Source organism: Molothrus ater, chromosome 19, assembly GCF_012460135.2.
Source record: "Molothrus ater isolate BHLD 08-10-18 breed brown headed cowbird chromosome 19, BPBGC_Mater_1.1, whole genome shotgun sequence".
NCBI lineage: Eukaryota > Metazoa > Chordata > Aves > Passeriformes > Icteridae > Molothrus > Molothrus ater.
In genome coordinates, this window is record NC_050496.2 from 12,228,205 (window position 1) to 12,247,128 (window position 18,924).

General features: G+C 50.6%; 1 protein-coding gene across 4 annotated transcripts in view; it reads right to left on the reverse strand.

Moving 5' to 3' along the window:
- Positions 1–18,924, reverse strand: part of RPTOR (regulatory associated protein of MTOR complex 1) — a 111,585-nt gene that overhangs the window by 70,258 nt on the left and 22,403 nt on the right. For all 4 annotated transcript variants that reach the window (XM_036394512.2, XM_036394511.2, XM_036394510.2 and 1 more), the window contains exons 4-7: positions 13,143–13,301; positions 10,502–10,648; positions 8,171–8,346; positions 3,397–3,456 (exon numbers count right to left, since the gene is read on the reverse strand). In XM_036394512.2, coding sequence (XP_036250405.1) covers positions 3,397–3,456; positions 8,171–8,346; positions 10,502–10,648; positions 13,143–13,301 — 542 coding nt within the window. The remainder of the gene's footprint in view (positions 1–3,396; positions 3,457–8,170; positions 8,347–10,501; positions 10,649–13,142; positions 13,302–18,924) is intronic.

The window sequence follows — 18,924 nt, forward strand, 5'->3', positions numbered from 1 at the left end:
CCCTGGGACACAGAAACCACCCCTGGGACACAGAAACCACCCCTCTGGGGCACAGAAACCACCCCTCTGGGGCACAGAAACCACCCCTGGGACACTGAAACCACCCCTCTGGGGCACAGAAACCACCCCTCTGGGGCACAGAAACCACCCCTCTGGGGCACAGAAACCACCCCTCTGGGGCACAGAAACCACCCCTCTGGGGCACAGAAACCACCCCTCTGGGGCACAGAAACCACCCCTCTGGGGCACAGAAACCACCCCTGGGACACAGAAACCATCCCTGGGACACAGAAACCACCCCTCTGGGGCACAGAAACCACCCCTCTGGGACACTGAAACCACCCCTCTGGGGCACAGAAACCACCCCTGGGACACAGAAACCATCCCTGGGACACAGAAACCATCCCTGGGACACAGAAACCATCCCTGGGACACAGAAACCACCCCTCTGGGGCACAGAAACCACCCCTCTGGGGCACAGAAACCACCCCTGGGACACAGAAACTCCCTCTGGGACACTGAAACCACCCCCTGGGACACAGAAACCACCCCTGGGACACAGAAACTCCCTCTGGGGCACTGAAACCACCCCTCTGGGGCACAGAAACCACCCCTCTGGGGCACTGAAACCACCCCTCTGGGGCACTGAAACCACCCCTCTGGGGCACTGAAACCACCCCTGGGACACAGAAACCATCCCTGGGACACAGAAACCATCCCTGGGACACAGAAACCACCCCTCTGGGGCACAGAAACCACCCCTCTGGGACACAGAAACCCCCTCTGGGACACAGAAACCACCCCTGGGGCACAGAAACCACCCCTGGGGCACAGAAACCACCCCTGGGGCACAGAAACCATCCCTGGGACACAGAAACCACCCCTCTGGGACACAGAAACCACCCCTCTGGGACTCAGAAACCATCCCTGGGACACAGAAACCATTCCTCTGGGACACAGAAACCACCCCTGGGACACAGAAACCATCCCTGGGACACAGAAACCATTCCTCTGGGACACTGAAACCACCCCTCTGGGACACTGAAACCACCCCTCTGGGACACTGAAACCACCCCTGGGACACAGAAACCACCCCTCTGGGACACTGAAACCACCCCTGGGACACAGAAACCACCCCTGGGACACTGAAACCACCCCTGGGGCACAGAAACCACCCCTCTGGGGCACAGAAACCACCCCTCTGGGGCACAGAAACCACCCCTCTGGGACACAGAAACCACCCCTCTGGGACACAGAAACCACCCCTCTGGGACACAGAAACCACCCCTCTGGGACACTGAAACCACCCCTGGGGCACAGAAACCACCCCTGGGGCACCTTCCACTGAGATTTCCACAAGGGGCTGGAACTGCCAAAGCCAGGTGCAAAGGCAAACCATGAATTATCATCTTGCACTATAAATAATAAACAGACATTAAAACATGAGCAATTTCCAGCCCCTGACATTTGATAATGCTTCAAGTGGAAACAAACATTAATTTTAGTCTCACATTTGTTAATCGTGGTGACTTTTATGGATGTGGTGCTGGTGCACAACAGCCTGGAGCAGGCTCTGCTCCTGCCACAGCAGGACCTTCCCCACGTGGTGACATCCAGAGGGGCCCTTTGTCACCAGTCCCAGGGACAGAGACCTGAGCTGGGGCCCAGGCACAGCCACAGACTTTCCCCTTCCCAGGGGTTTTTGTTTAGAATTCCCTCCTTCTGCACTATGGCCCCAGGCTGAAAATCCCAGGAATGCCACAGACCATTCCTGCTGCCCTGGGAGGGGATTTTGGGAGAGGGAGCCCAGTGCAGCAACAGAGATTAAAGCATCTTGTACATCCCCAATCCTTGGCACCCAGCTTTGGATTCCCATTGCCAGGGATTCATTCCCACAAACCATTCCTTAGGTTTTTCCCAAACTTTCTGAAAGCAGAACAAAGCCCAGTGCATGTCACTCAGCAGCCACACCTCCAGCACAGATGATCTGAAGCCCTGGGATCAAAGAGAAAAGTGCCCCCAAGGCAGGAGGAACATGGACAGAGATGCTGCCAACAAAAGTCTCATCAGGTGGCAGCCAGAAGTTCCCAAATTCCCAACACTCCACCAAAATTCCTTTGTATTTTGCTGTCTGGCTCCAGCAAAGATTTTTATTTCTAAGCTAAGGCATTGTTTGGCTCCATCTCAGAAGATCTGTGATGGAAATGCACATCAGGACCCACCCCACGTTCCCTCATCAGGACATGGGCTGAGCCTGGATAATTGGAAATTGGAGCCCTTCAGAGAAGGTGCAGCTTCATTTAGCCTCAAAGTCTGCAGCTTAATTGCAATATAAACTCCTTCCCCAGTTTTAAAGACAACTGAATTATAAATTACAATATACACATAGGCAATCCAGGAATTATTCCAGCTCTGTCTCAAGACTGTAATATAAATCTGTGTTTTCCATAATTGATAGAAGGAGCAGAGGAAGATGATGAGGTTTAAATATTTGATATCCACAGGAAGCTGCTGCTGGCACACACGTGTGCTGTGGCACAGACAGACCAAGAGCCTGAACAAAAACCCATTTCTGCCAGGAAACCTTTATTCAAAGAGGATTTATGATCCAAGCGCTCTGTGAGGCTGAGTCAGAGCTGCCTCAGACCTTCAGTGACCTCACCACGTCTCTGATTAGAGACACTCTTGTAGCAATTGTAAATTAATTAACTTACCACAGCCATTGTTTATGCAGTGGCCTGAGGTGTCCTGAGTCTCCTCCTCATCCCCAAACCTGTGCACCCCTCTGGCACTCAGCCCCAAGGAGGTTTTCCTTCCTGCTTTCCATCTCCTCGAGGCCACAAGAAACCCAAAGCCCAGCACCATTTCCCCAGAGCTTTCAGAGGAAGCAACAGCCAGTGGTGAATCCTCTCCCTGAAAGCCTCTCTGACAGCTCCTCTGAGACAGGGCTTGTCTCTGCTCTGTCAGTTGTAAACTGTATTTTTATTTTGCTCCAATGAGTGCCCCTGAGATGCAGCTTTACACAGATAATCACTCACTCTCCCCAGCTGAGAGGACAGAACCAATTTTTCCCATATAAAATTAACACAATTAAAAGCCTCAACACTGCTGCTGAACCTGGCTAACCCAACACACCTCTGTGGAAGGGCTGGCAGCACTGAGAGGCTTTTTGAACCTCAGCTGATTGCAAACATGCCAAAATGGCTCAGGAAATGGGAGCTGCTGTGAGCTCACCCCATTGCTGATCAGGGTGCCCTCGGCAGCTCCACTCCCCCGCACTGTGCAGCCCTCTCTGAGCACCAGGGAGCTCTGGGAAGAATTTACACTTCTCACACCCAGATTTCTGCTCCCCGGACCCCTTCCAGGACACACCAGTACACACAAAGCTTGACTTACTTCTCTATTAAATCCAGCGTGACTCCTGGCACCAGCCTGACGCTCTTCTGCATGCAGAACCTGGGGAGAGACAATAAAACAGAGCACACTAATTGAGTGCTTAATGACCAGGCTCTGTGGGGAGGAGGCAGGAGGAGGGCTCTGCACTGCACTGCTTCTGCTTTTAAAATGCTCTTTGGGCAGGGAACTTCAGCAGGGTGTGATCAGAGCCGAGCCAGGCCCTCGGCATTTGTCACCCATTTGTCACCCTGCTGATTCTGGGGCCGTTTCCATCGCCAGGTGTCACAACTGGGCCACTGTAGCTGTCAGGGTGACAAGTGTAACAGCAGACAGGGGGAAAAGGGCTCCCAGCATCCAGCACAGCCCCTGGGAGCAGCAGGACAGAGCAGGGAGGCTGTGGCTGTGCTGCTGGGGTAATGCTCAGCTCTGGGAGCAGCAGGACAGAGCAGGGAGGCTGTGGCTGTGCTGCTGGAATAGTGCTCAGCTCTGGGAGCAGCAGGACAGAGCAGGGAGGTTGTGGCTGTGCTGCTGGAATAGTGCTCAGCTCTGGGAGCAGCAGGACAGAGCAGGGAGGCTGTGGCTGTGCTGCTGGAATAGTGCTCAGCTCTGGGAGCAGCAGGACAGAGCAGGGAGGCTGTGGCTGTGCTGCTGGGATAGTGCTCAGCTCTGGGCTCTGGGAGCTGCAGGACAGAGCAAGGAGGCTGTGGCTGTGCTGCTGGGGTAATGCTCAGCTCAGGGAGCAGCAGGACAGAGCAGGGAGGCTGTGGCTGTGCTGCTGGAATAGTGCTCAGCTCTGGGAGCAGCAGGACAGAGCAGGGAGGCTGTGGCTGTGCTGCTGGGGTAATGCTCAGCTCTGGGAGCTGCAGGACAGAGCAGGGAGGCTGTGGTTGTGCTGCTGGGATAGTGCTCAGCCTTGCCCGGGGCTTCCTTGGGATTAGGGCACGGAGGGCAGGGATGGGAGGAACACGTCAGGTTCAGACACCTCTGTTATTTCATTAAAAAACTGCTGACTCCATTTCCTCAGCCTTACAAATCCCACTACTCCAGGAACAGCAGCCCTGGAAATGCAGTCCTGTCAGCAGTGCCTGGAAAATCCCCAGAGCTGCTCAAGCAGAGTGTGTGGGAAGGGGGGAGCTGCCCCCTCCTCCAGCCCTCCTGGGAGCACAGGGCAGCAGCGGGAACACAGCTCCAGGATGGAAACCCAGCAATTCCAGCTTGGAATGGCTTCCTCTGACAGCTCCAGGATGGAAACCCAGCAATTCCAGCTTGGAATGGCTTCCTCTGACAGCCCCACATCCCCAGCCCCTCAGGAACCCCCTCCCTGCTGTTTCAGGAGGAATGTGCCCCTCAGTGCATCTCATTTCCCCCACTCTGGGGACACCAAGGGCCCAGCTGCCCAGCACTCCCATCTCCCCAGAGCTACATTATCCATGTCCAAAGGGTTTCTCCCCAGATCAAGGGGAGAACAATTACTTATTAAAAACAAGACATGCAGAGCTCATTTCTGAGATCCTGAGCACCTCTCCAGTTTCCCTGTGGCATCCTCTGCCTGAGGGGCATCCACTGGAGCCCAGCACTGGGACAGGCTCTGGGAAGCCCCTGGTCCCCAGGCTGTTCTCCTGATGTGTGTGTGTCATCCAGCAGAAAGAGAAGCCATAAAGATCCCAGGAACCTGCAGTGGGATCCCTGTGCAATCTGCTGAAATATAAAATTCTTATGACAATGCATTACAGAGCCATGCAGGGAAAATCCCTCCTAAACAGCCCCAGGCAGAGTCAGGCTGGCAGAGCCAGGTCTCTGGATGAGGCTGGAGAGTTTAACCCTTCTGGTGGTGCCTGGAAGGACCACGAGAGCAGCACAGCTCTGCAGGGTGACATCTGCTGCCCCCAAAGCAGGGTGGTGGCCCTGGAGTGTCCCAGGCCAGCTTGGATAGAGCTTGGAGCACCCCGGGACAGTGGAAGGTGCTGATATTCCCAAATTAAAGATGATAAACCTCAAAGACCAGGTTGGAGAGGACTTGGAGCAGCCTGGAGCTGTGGGAGGTGTCCCTGCCCATGGCAGGGGGTGGCACTGCATGGGCTTTCAGGTCCCTCCCAGCCCAAACCCAGAAATGCAGGAAGTGGTGCTCAGTATCATGGGAATATTCTGAAACCCAGCGTAGTTTGTCTAAACCAATGTGGGACACAGGATTGGCTGAGTTGACCCCAAAACCTCAAGCAGAAATGCAAACTGAACACATTAGGGGAAGCCCCACAAAACACCTTCAACAGAGCAGCAGCAGGCACAGCTCTGGTCCTTTCTGGTGCCCTTCCCATGCTGGCTGTGCCTTCTGGAGGACAAAGTGCTCATCTCCAACTCCCCAGGCCGAGCAGCCCCCCAGGGCTCTGCTCCTTGCCCTTTAGGGTTTTCCAGCCCTTTCCAGGATCCCACCCCTCTGTATGGCCGGGATCTCACAGCCCCCAGGCCCTGGATGAGCTCAGCGCGTGGCTCAGCTCGTTGTCACCTTCCAGGAGCGATGGCACATGAGTCAGCCCTGAGCTCAGCCTCCAGGGGAGCTGCCTGTGCTCCGGAGCCCCGGAGGCACCGGGAGCTGCGTGAGGCAGAGCTGCAAACGCTCCTCACCAGCCCTGCCTGCCTCCCGACAGCCAGATCCGGCAGGATTAACAATCCCTGCAGCTTAGCTGCCAGCTTGCCTCACCCGGAGCTTTTTATAGCTGCAGAGCTGTGCGGGACGCGTCAGCGGCCGCCACACACACAAGGACAATGAGCATCCACGGGGCCAAGGCACCCTCCAGGCTCCGGGAACCGCAGCCTGGCACCAGCAGCTCCCTGCCCCACATCCCAAGGGCTTGGCTGACCTGTGCTTCTCCTCCCAGCAGCAGCTTCACTTCCCCTGGAATTACACAGAAGTGGCTGCAGCTGCAGCCCCAGCTGATGAGGGATTTTGTCCTTCAGTGACTTTGCTACAGAGAACAACATGGGATGGATAAACGTTTATCCAAGCTTCCATTTGCCCATAAATTCCCTGTATGAAACCTCATTAGAGTGCCAGTCTGGAGCTGCACAAATGTTGTATTTCAAAAGCAGTTCCACAGGGTTCTGGGTCAGCTTCAGGAAAAGGGCTGAGATGAAGGAAAAGGGAAGTTTTAATGGCAAAGGTCTCTGTCTTGATTTTTGGTTAACAGCTTTAGGACATCAACACACAGCCTGGCTCAAACTCTCAGAATGCAGCAGAGGGTCTGGTTTTGCATTTTTTGTGTTTAACATCAGCAAAAACCAATGATCCACAGCAGCACTTATTATTTACAGGATTGCATGGATAAAACCACACCTGCAACAATGCCAATCAACACAAGGTTATGCTCCTTTCGTGTTCCTTTTGTGGGAACACAAAAGGAGCATAACCTTCATCAGAGAATGAAATTCCTGAGAGTGCAGTGAACACCACACAATCACTGCATTGGAAATAGGAGGAAATTCTTCACTACCCAGGAGCTCCCTTGGCACCTTCCAGCTGAGGCTGAGGCGTTCAAACCCTTCCCCGGAGCAGTTTTACAAACACCTTTCCTGTCAAACACCCTGAGACAGCTCAGAGGATCTCCCATGCTCGTGCAGGTGTGGCCTGTGCAGACCCTGCCCTGCTCAGCCCCTCAGCCACGTTCCCATGGAGATGAGGAACAGGAAATTCCTGAGCAGATCACAGTATCCCAAAAAAACCTTTCTTAGCATATCTAACAAACAAAACCCACCAGAAAACCTCTCCTACAGACTTCTCACACCCAAACCAGAGCCTGGCCACAGGAACTCGCTCAGTTTGCTGCTGATGTGAAACAGAAAGGGTTTAAAGAATTGTGATTTATTACAAATATCCCCAAAGGGCAGTGAGTAACTCTTGGAGCTGTGGTGACAATTTCCCACCTGCAGTGTCTGTGGGCTTCTGCCTGTTCAAACCCTGCCCAGCAAATGCCCTGGAGTTTTTCCATTCTGGACCAGGCACAAACTTGAGAGGAGCAGCTGGAAGGGCCTCTGGGAATGGAACCTCTGGGAATGGAGCCTCTGAGCTCTGGGGGCTCCACTGGTGTTGGGTGAGCTCTGCTCTTGGAAAGCTCCTGCTCTCTGGAGCAGCCTTTTCTAACTTCCTGCCTAATTAACTTGGGCTGTCATTCCAGAACATCTTTCCCTGGTTTATCACTCCCTTCCTCTCACTCCAGCACTGTTTAGAGCTACTGCATTATTTACAGCAACTGCAATATTTGGAATGTGATTTGTGCAAAGGACAGTTTGCAGAGAGCTGTATTGCACTGTGTACCATCCCTGCTCTCTGAGGAAGCAAATATTTAATTCCCAGATCAGTAACCCCCTTAATCTGAGCAAACCTAGATATTGAGCTGGAAACTAAAACACAATAAGTAGAAGATAACAATATTTTCACCTTTCTAGCTCTCATTAATAAGCCTCTGTCCCCAGTGCCCAGTTCAAACCCTGCTGTTCAATATTGCAGGGTTGCTCTGGGTCAGGAGCAGCTTTGGGGCTCCCCAAGCCCAGGCAGGGGCAGGGGGAGCTTTTAGGAGCAGCTTTGGGGCTCCCCAAGCCCAGGCAGGGGCAGGGGGAGCTTTTAGGAGCAGCTTTGGGGCTCCCCAAGCCCAGGCAGGGGCAGGGGGAGCTTTTAGGAGCAGCTTTGGGGCTCCCCAAGCCCAGGCAGGGGCAGGGGGAGCTTTTAGGAGCAGCTTTGGGGCTCCCCAAGCCCAGGCAGGGGCAGGGGGCCCTCACTCACCAGCGCAGGGCGATCTTGATGGGGGTGGTGAGGCAGGAGGTGAACAGGTCTGCAGGCAGGTCTGGGATCATGGGCAGCAGCTCGTTGGCCTCACAGGCTGCCAGCTGGATGCAGTTCTTCATGGAGGGGGGCAGAGGCATCTGGGCAAGGGGGTGGTTGGGGTTAATGGCAGCCACCTGTGGAGAACAAGGCAATTCCCCAGAGGGGAGGCAGGGAGGGTCAGGAAACACCCCAGGGAGAGGGGCCAGTGCACCAGCACAGCTTTAATCACATCTCAGTAACAGCACTCAACTAAGTCCAGAGCCAGTCCAGAAATACCCCATAGGCCAAACCTCAGTCTATAAAATGCCCTACAGACCAACATTCCCATTTTCCAAAAGCACTGGGATTCTCCTATTTAAGATTTTGACTAAGAATATGATCTTTGAGACTAATGATTCAGGGAGTGAAAACAATTTATCTTCCCAGCACCTTTCTGAACCAGGTAAACAAAGTGAACTTCAGTCACCAAAGTTTCTTTCTAACATTTTGCATTTTTTTTCATTAGGGCAAGATATGGAATCAGGAGGTGAGAATCCCTCAGGCAGATTAAAGGAAGAGCAAACTCCTCTGATCTGCTTGCAGGGAAATGGGGAACAATTATCCTGATCACTCTGGCAGCCCCTCTGGAGCATGAGTTGCAGCTTTGCTTCACTCTTCATGAATTTGAACAATTGGATAATTTATAATTTTCCAAATGAATTCCCCTCCACGCTCTCGTGCCGCCGTGAGCACTCTGCTGTCTGTTAGCAAGGCTCTGCTCTCTATTCCCCACGAGCAGCAGCCTCAGTCAGGCACCAGGAGTTAATGAAATCTAAGGACAGAATGAAAAGCAGACACATAACCCTGCAAGTATTTTCATAACCAAATTAACTGGCAGTGTTAACCTGTGCTGCAGTACTAAAGCAGCTGTCCCATGGAGCCTCACATATTCCACAGGATGATAAATCCCAGAGAAGATGGAATGGAATGTTTGTTGGAATAAAGACTTTGTCACTTGTGCTCATCCTCCTCCCTTGGCTGGACTTGCAGAGGTTTTCCTGCACAAACTCCACCTGAGCAGTGGATCTGCCCCACAGAGAGGTCCCTGGGGCTGCTTCCCCCTCAGCAGCCTCCAAGTCCTCGTGGAGCTCAGCACCAGCCAAGGGAAAAGGAACTTGGTGAAGACAGCAGGGCAAGGGAAGGTGAAGTCAGACCTGCTCAGCCTGCTGGGGAGCAGAATGAGAAACCAAACCCACAGTGCTGAAGAGAGCGTTGGATCAACAAAGGATAAAACGCCCCAGAAATATCCCAGTGGAGCCCCAGGCTGACAGGGACACCTGGGGAAGGATATTCAGACCCCCTTCTCTGACTCCTGCTAACAATTCTATTGATCCTGTCTGCCAGTTTCATGTTCTTCCCAAGCCACAGACGATGGAACTTTCTCATTGTTACAAAATATGGAATTGTTTTATGGAAGAGAAGGAATAATGAAACGATTTGCATATCCCAGACTATCAGGCTGTCTTCTCCAGTACAATGGAATTTCCACCTGTCAAAGAGTGAGCCTCCACTAAAACATCTCCAAAATCTGGAATTCCAAAGGAAAGGACTGACAGGCAGGGACACCTAACATCTGTTTGGAGGTTGTATTTGTGACACTCAGTCGCCTGATTAATTAATATTCCTTCCCTGAAGTTCTGGAGTTTCTAATCCAGTGTCCTAGAAGTGTGAGAAGCGAATATTTACAAATGGGAGCTACAGGTAGCAGGGGGGAGGCTGCACAGGACATTCCAACTTCTTCCCTTCCATTTTGCATTTCAGATTTGCTTCAATAAATTTATTACTAATTCCACTTGCAACCAAAGATAGCTTTTCATTGGGAACACATTCCACACTCTGCAGAACTGGAACCACCAGGACAATCCCTGTGTGGATCAGGTTTTTGTTCTTCCACATTTTTGCATTCACTTCAACAGCACAAAACCACAACTGCATCAAAATACAGCCCCGGATACCAGAGTTTTGCAACCAAAAAAATGATGTCTTTCTCACCTCAGTATTCATCTCAGCAGAAAAGACCATTAGGGCCCAAATTGATTCTATTAACATTAACATTTAATTAGTGCTTGTATTAAAAATCATTCCAAGTTTAATGGGATAGCAAACTGAACCAGAAAGATCAGAGTGGCAAAGTTATTTGCAAATTAATTTGCCTCCCAACACAGTTTTAAACACATTTTTCAGTGTACACAGCAAAGCAAGCTTGAACTTGGTTTGTGCTCAGTAAAGGGCAGCAGGCTGAGCTCTCACCTCCAGCTCCTGCTCTCTCTGTAGTGCAAACTGCTTGAAGGACTTGACAATGAGGCCGGCGTTGGAGCAGTCGTAGACGAAGATGGAAGGGCTCCCCATCCAGGTCTGCAGGTCGTAGATGGACAGGGGGATGTACTGGGTGTAGTTCTGCAGGAGCAGAGGAAAGGAAAGCACCACTGCAGTCAGCAGGGAAGGAACAGGGCCTGGACTGGGTGAGGTGATAAAACACACCCACAAAACCCAACTCTGAAAGCTCAAGATAAAAGCCAGGCTGGACTTATTAATGAACACAAATCTCAGTCAGGATCTGCCAATAGTGAGGATGTGAGCCCAAGTCAACACAAACAACAAGCAGATTTTATTGTGGCATTATTTGAAACACCCAACTCTAAAAAAAAAAAAAAGCCCAAAACTTTGCCAAGAGTTTTCAGTATCAGATATTTAGAGCTCTGATATGTGCTAACAACTCCAAACAGCATTTAATAGTCCAATTTTATCCCAAATTTCTGCAACACCGATAAAGGATGCAAACCAGCTGTCTTTAATTTAACATCAAACATCTTAAACTGAAAACCCCATCAATAAATCAGGATGGCTAATTAAGCCCCTGCAGCCCATCAGCACTACCCCGCCTGAGCCTAACGAGATGCTTCATAATTTTATTACAGCTTTAGCTTCTGTGCAACTTTCCAAATGATCCATTAAAATTAAAACCAACAAAGCTGCCTTCAACAGAGTGAGGTGCCCACAGTTCCCTTTCGGGAAATAAGAAGGATCTTGTTCCTTGTCTTCCATCTTAACGAACGCCCCCAAATAACTGGAGGCAAGAGGATAAAAATCAGCCACTTAAAACCAGCTCTGAGGAGCCAATCCTGGACCAAGCGAGCTGAAAATATAAACCACAGATTCCTGCCTGCAAAGAGTCACCATCAAACATCCAGTGGCTGCCAGCAGGATCCTTTTCAGCTGCAGGCAGAGGAGAGTAACCTGGTGTTCCTCCAAGCCTAAGCTCAGCCCAAAATCCTCAGGAAAAGCTGTGATGTTCTTATTAACATCAGCAGGATGATGGATGGGATCATAACTCTCATTTAAATTCAAGAGACTTAAAATAGCTGTAATAAAACCAGTAAACTTTCTACAAAAATCAAATTTTCAAGGGCACGTATCAGCGTCGATAAAGACAGGAGGTATCATAAACCATGTGTTATGTAAGGCAGGGAGGGGTAAGGCGTTTCCAAACCCAGTTTTGCCCATATATAACAGTTTGGGTTGGTTCATTAAAGTGAATAGGGAAATTTGTTGATAAAAGCTGAAGTTTTAGGGAGCTGGAGCTCTGCAAATCACTGCGGGGTGGGATGAGGCACGAACAGCCCGTCCTCAGCACAGCCTTTCTTAAGGTCACCCCTCACGTGAAGCACACTCCAAGCCCAGGAAGTTCCACATAAAAACCTGCTCTGACACATCCCATCAAGGACATTTTATGGGCAGGCATTGTTTTACCTTTACATTTCCAAGGCATCTTGCTCCAGCTGAGATTAGATTATAGCTCTGATTAATACTGTGGTATTTCCAAGCAGAAGAATTTTATGTTCCAACTCTACTGTGGGGGTCACATAAAACATCAAATTTGCTAATGATATGTAAATGAGGCAGTTTGAAGCAAGAAGGGGTGTTAAAGCAGAGTGGAAGGGTGATGCTTTGGTGCTGCTGCCACGCTGGGCTGGACACAGTTTGTTCCCTAGAGGAGAAGTTCCTGCTCCAGCACTGCTCCCACCATCCCTCTGTGCCCCTTCCCACAACCACAGCTCAACTGGAAACTGCTGGTGAACAGATTTCATTCCCAGTTGTTTAGTGAGCAATCAGAGATATTTAAAATGTGCAGAGAAGCTCCTCAAAATGTCAGAATAAACGTGTCTGAAGTAGGGGCAGGTTGATTTTTCTCCTTTTGAAGCCATGTTGAGATTTGCTCAGGAGACAGCAACTAAACTAGAACATTACTCCTTACTGACACAACAACACCTGCAAAAACAAGAAATCTGGCCCATAAGAATCTGTGAAGAAAATATGTAAACACATCTAGAAAAACAAAATTTGATAGACATACACAATAGCCCTTACCAACCAATAAACTAAGTTTCACCACTGTATTGCTCACCAATGAAGTTTAACACGGTACCTTCTAAAATTTCCTATAAATTCATCACAGCTTTAGCTTCTGTGCAACTTCCCAAATGATCTATTAAAATTAAAACCAAGGAAGCTGCCTTCAACAGAGTGAAGTGCCCACAGCTCCCTTTCTGGAAATAAGAAGGATCTTGCTCCTTGTCTTCCATCTTAACGAACACCCCCAAATAACTTATATTTATAAACATAAACAATGCAAATACATGCTTTTGCTTCATGAAGAAACTGAGTCCTGTCTGCTTTTTACCACAAGTGAAGGTGCTGAGGCCCTGGCACAGGATGCCCAGAGCAGCTGTGGCTGCCCTGCATCCCTGGCAGTGCCCAAGGCCAGGCTGGACATCGGGGCTTGGACACCGTGGGGCAGTGGGGGTGTCCCTGCCACGGCAGGGGTGGCACTGGACAGGCTTTGGGCTCCCCCCATCCCAGAGCAGCGTGAGTGCAGGGCTGGCACACCCACCTTGTTGAAGACCCAGATCTCCCCGTTGACGGTGGGCCGGGGCACGCCGTGCCCGTTGTAGTGGAACAGCACGCGCTCCTCCTTGGCGTTGCGGCGCAGGGACGTGCACAGCTTCTTCACCTCGTCCACCGTGGGGTCCAGGCTCTGCTTGTACCTGGCCTGGGACAGCAGGGACACGGTCACTGCTCACAGCCCGGGCTAACGGCACCTGGAGTTGGAGCTGTTGTATTCCCGGGCTCTGCACTGCACTGGTTTGTAACTCTGAACTTCACATAAGGTGTCAGCAGCTCTCCTCACAGCTCAGTCACACAGAACAATCCTTCTGCAGCCCCTGAACCAAGGACACCACTGCAGCTTCAGCCCAAAAAAGCCTAAGCAACAAAAAGGCCCAAAAAGTGCAAACAACAGGGAATTGAGGAGAGCAATCTGGGAGGATGGGACTGCAGAACCTGGAGCTGTAATGGGACAATTAATCCCAATAGGAACATGGACAAAACTTATAAAAGTGGGAAAACTCGTGACCCATCATCCATCTTGGGTGTAGCCCTGGCTGGGCTCTTGTGCTGCCCAAGGTGGATCCTTTGAGACCTTTCGATAAATCCTTACTTTATTCTTTAACTCTGTCCAGCCTCTGTTGCAGGTACCCCCTCCAGGCATCAGCAGCAGTGTGGACAGGAGCTGGCTGCTTTGGGAAAGCAAAGACAGAACATTGGCAGTGGGGCTGGATGAACAAAGTGTGTCTGCTGCTGTGGGACCCACACAGACCAACAGCACAGGCTGGAGGGAGCTCAGCACAGCCCCCAGCTCCCACCCAGCTCACTCACTTTTCAGTTATTAATAGTCAAAAAGCCTTAGGAAGGGGAAATCTGTTTCAGCATTAGCCACTCTCACGAGTAACCCCTGACCTAATCCTCCAATTCACACCCTCTACACCTCCAACTGAATAAACTCCCTCTCTTGAAGAGAGAAAACTGTATAGGTTGACGCCATTCTTGAGACAAAAGGACACAAAAGGCCCAGGAATTTGACATTCACGCAGTTGGGTAAGAAGGGAGAAAAGTGATGGAGAGCCCTTGGAAACTGCCCTTTGCCTTGGGAAAAAAGTGATGTATTCCCCCAGCTGTGCCTGTGGACACCCTGTTACTGCTCCCGTGAGCACCAAACTCAGGGCACTTTGGAGGATGGAGGGAAAATCAAACTGGCAAAAACCCCAATGCTTCAAACCCCTCTTAGCTTGGCTGAGTTCAAGACAGCCAGGTAGGAGCTGGTTTGTCACGCTCAAAAGTGCATTTTTTTGAAGTAAGGCCAAATAATAACAGAAAGTCTTTCAGCTGTCCTTTGAAAGACAAAAACCTGGCTCTTTCTATCTTCTTTCAGTCTCTGCAGAGACTGAAACCCCAGAATCACAATAAAAACCTTCAATCTGATGTGGTGAAATAAAGGCCCAAGTTTAAGAGCAGGACAAACACACCTCTCCAAGAGCTGCCATTGGGAGCCTGTTTATAAACCAAAGCTGCAGAAATTTGGGCTTTTTAGGTTTTTCTCTGCGACAGCCAAAGATGAGAAAATGTTAAAATGTCAGAGGAAAAGAGGATGAAGGACTTAAATTGTTTATCTGAGAAGCCTGAAGAGGAGATACAGTGCTGCTCAATTAACAGCCAGAGTCTCCAGCCAGCAGGGGAGAGGGAACAATGAATGGCAGCATTTAATGATGGCAACACCCAAGAAAAGCAAGCAAAAGGAGGAAAAATATGAAGCAAGAAGCAGTGATGTGACACCCTCATCCTTTCTGGGAACCTCGGCACTCAGGAAAGCCCAGAGGCTGCATTAATCTTCCCACGGAGCCTCCACCTCCTCCTCTCTCCACTCAGAGCAGTGATGAAGACACTGATTTGCAAAAATGTGCCCCTTAAATCCCAGCCTGGCTGCTGGCAGCTTCAGCAGCCACCCAAAGCAGAGTGCTGGGGAATTTCAGCTTTTTCCCCTCAGGAGAACAGGCTCATTCCATCCCTCCTCACGTCCCCGGAGCATCAATATTAAACACAGCTCGCAGTTAATGGAGGTGGATTCAGACTCCAAAACTAAAGTCTGTAGATCTCAATTTCCAAACTGCAAACAGATCATTTGGGCCTGGAGAAACACGAGGAGGAGGGAATGGAAAGGAGGGAGGGAGCTGTGAATAAGCACAGTCTGAGCCCTAGTGCCAGCTCAGGACTCAGGTGGGAGTTTTAGCTATGACAAGAACCAGGTATGTGAGTAACACACCAGCCCAGGTGCTGCCTTTTTTGTCTTTTTCTTTCTCCCATCGTTATTCCTCTTCCTTCCCTGTCAAGGTGCTGATTCCTTGCCCTCCAGCTCCCAGCAGGAGCTTTCCAGCACTAATGAGGGCAAAAGGTAACAGAGCCCCCCCAGAACCCCAGAGCTCTGTGGGGCTTCACCTCAGCAGCTCCTGGAGGTGCCACAGCCCAGACTTGGGGCTGATTCCCCCTGGTTTGAGGAGCCATGGTCCTGAACACGAGGCTGCCCTGCTGCCACCATCAGGTGCTGCTGGCAGGTATTTCCTGCAGCTTGGCAAGGAGCCTGTGCTCCCTGGTGCCATTACAGACACTGCACCTCCTCACCCTCACCCAGAGCAGCAGAGCTGTCCCAGCCTGGCCAGAGCACCCTGAAGGGGATGGCAGCTGCTCCTCTGGGGGAGTGTGAGCTCCTCATCACCTCCTGCCCCACTGGAGAGCTCCTGTCCAAGGCAATAACCTGGTGGCCTGATCAGGAGATTCTCATTATTCTGCTCACATAGGCAGTTAAGTTCTGCTTGTGTATTGCCCCATTTCTGTGAAACACTCTCTGGTTTATCCAGCCTTGCCCCTGTTCACTTGTGACAGTTAGGATGCCAGTTTTTAAGACATTTCACCTCTCAGTGTTGAACTTCAGGACTGATAAAACACTGTACTGACACATCTGCAGGAAATGGGAGGAGGTTCAACAGAAAGGAGTTCTGGCACCCAAACCAGGAAAAGAAACCAGTCTGGGGGTAGCACCAAGCGGTTTTCCTGTGGACATTTCCCATGTGTAATGCTGAAATGGGAAGGGAGATGGTGCCACTCCGAAGCTACAGCGTCAATCATCCGCTGACATCCCCCCAGAATGACCTCCCAAATTACTGCCTGTTTGTTTCACAAGGGATTTACTTCTTTCAAAGGGAAAAGAAACCAGCCAGGTGTTACTGCCTAGCAGGGAGCAGCAGTGACCTCTCCAACACAGAGGGGAAAATCCCCTTCAGTGGATTCATCAACTCCTACCCCACTGGAATGCCAGGATGCACTGGCTGCTGAAATTCCCACAGTCCTCTGCATTTTGAGCTTCAATTACTGGCTCTGCTTTGGAAATCTCAACTAATGACAGGTTTGCCTGTAATTTTTAATGGGGCCAGGACACTGAGGAGGAGCCCCAGGCAGAGCCCCCTTTCCTGAGGAGCCAGGGCTGCAGCAGCTCCGTGGCTGTGCCAAAGGGCTTGGCTGTCACCTGAGCCAGCAGAACTGGCTCCTCACCACCTCCCAAACCCAGCTCTGCTCACCCTGCCAGCTGCTGAGTCCAGGAAACAGCTCAGGCTCAGGTCCTGGGAGGAGGGAGGGATGCAGAGTGCCAGAGGTGACAGAACAGGGGACTGAAGTTGCTGATGTTGCTCAAGTCTCAGTGGCAATGGAAAGTTCTGGCAGGCAGGCCAGGTTCCATCACCTCTGGCACTGCCCAGCCCAGCAGGCACTGCTGGAGCCCCACAGCTCTGCCAGCAGGGAGATGCACTTTTTCCCCTTACGAAAACACGAGATAAACCTCTTTTCTCATCAAAGCTGTAAAATTCAAGTTTCCTCTTTCATTCTCCTGCAGCCCAAGAGCTCAGTCTTTGTTGCAGAAGGACTCCACAAGGCTCAGACCACAGCCTGTGTGTGATCCCACGCCAAAACCCCAACCCTGGCCCAGCAGACACAAAGTGCATGAAAAATGTATGACAAATGTCTCTGCTGGCATCCAGAGCCTCTGCTCCTCACAAGCTCTAACATCATCCATCCTCTTCTCATTCAGCAGAACAAATCCTGAAGTCACTCCCCTTTTATCCCTAAGATACCTTACTGAATGTGTTCCAAATTTATCCACAGAAGAAACTACTCCAACATTCAGTATTTTATACTGAAACTGCCTTTTACACCTCCTTGCAGAAGAAGGATGCTCCTACCCAGAATCCATAATGAGATATAAAAGCTTTATTTGGCTGGAGATTGGTTTTTTTTAAACAGCTTCTGGGTGACAAAGAATCCCAAATGCAAGTGGCACACACAAGGCACTGCATGTGGTGAGTGAAAGAAATAAAGCAGAGGCAATTCAGCTGCAGTGTTTGAGGTTCCAATACCCCCCTTGAACTGCTGCTCTGGGTGGTCTGTAGGGTCCCCTCCAAGCCAACTCCACGATTCCACACCTGCAGGACATGGACAACCCCTGGCACTGGAAGGTTTCCTTTCAGTGGGTGGGATTTCCTGGAGGAACCAGTCCCACCCCGTTATCCCAGTGCAGAACCCATCACCTGCACATCCTGGGCTGTCAGCAAAGGTGGATGCAGACTCTGAGATGCAGCTTTCCCTCATCCTCAGCAATGCTTCTTCCTAATCCAGACCCCCAGGAGCAGCCCAGGGTGCAGCTGCCTCTTGGAGCAGATCTGCATCCCGGTTTCCAAAAGCAGAGAAGACATTGAACCTGTGACTCTGCCATGCACACAGCCAGCCTACTCCACATGATTTAATTAAAAGCAATCAAAGCCAGCTAATTATTCCAATAGAGGGGTTTTGGAACAGCGCCCAACTTGGAAAAACTCCACTATAAGAAGCCTCCCAAAGAAGTAAGAGACTAAAACCCAAGAGGAATGGCACCAGCAGCTTCCAGGGCAGGGGTGGGCAGGTTCCACCCAGCTCTCCTGGCTGAGTTACAAACCCATCCTGCTGCTCAGGGCTCCATCCTGGACCAGCATCCCTGCTCTTCCCTGGCAAATATCTCAGTCTAAGGCAAAGGAAAAACCACCCCAGACAGAGCTGCTTGAGGACCTGTTAAAGATGAACACTAAAAATCCTAGATTAAGTTTTCTTTTAAGTGAAGAGCATAAAATTGAATTAATTCATATTCCACTTTGCATGAGGCAGCTGCCAGTTTGATGCAACGTGTTCCTGAGAGTGTCTGGAACAAAGTGGGGCTCAGACACATAAAACAGGCACATGTATGTCAAAAATTCACAGCCAGGATGAACATGTGGTGCACACAGCAAAGCAGCACCATTATATTTTACTTTTCAAATCTCCTGAACACATTGGAGCATCTAAGAAATGAACAGGAACATGACAAAAAAAAAAAAAGAAAAAAAGGAAAATCCGAGATAGGACCAGACAATTTCAGCAAGCTGAGAAGCCCAGAGCTGGTGCAGCCACCCCCAGCCACTGTGGGTGACACAGTGAGACCCCCCCCCAGTTCCAACACCCCCATCCCATCTCAGTATAAACTGAGTTATCTCAAGCATTGAATTACTGAGCATCACCTGGAGATGGTAAAACCCCTCTGAAAGCACCTGGGTACCAGGAAAGGGGAAAGCAGGAAGAATGACATCAGTTTCCAAAGGAATCCAGAGGAAATCCAGGCTGAGCTCTGTGCTAGGCACGTTGGTGGAATAATAATAAATAAACAGAGCCATGAACAAACACTTTGGGGAAGAGCCCATTCAGCATCTCTAATGAGAAGCCAGACT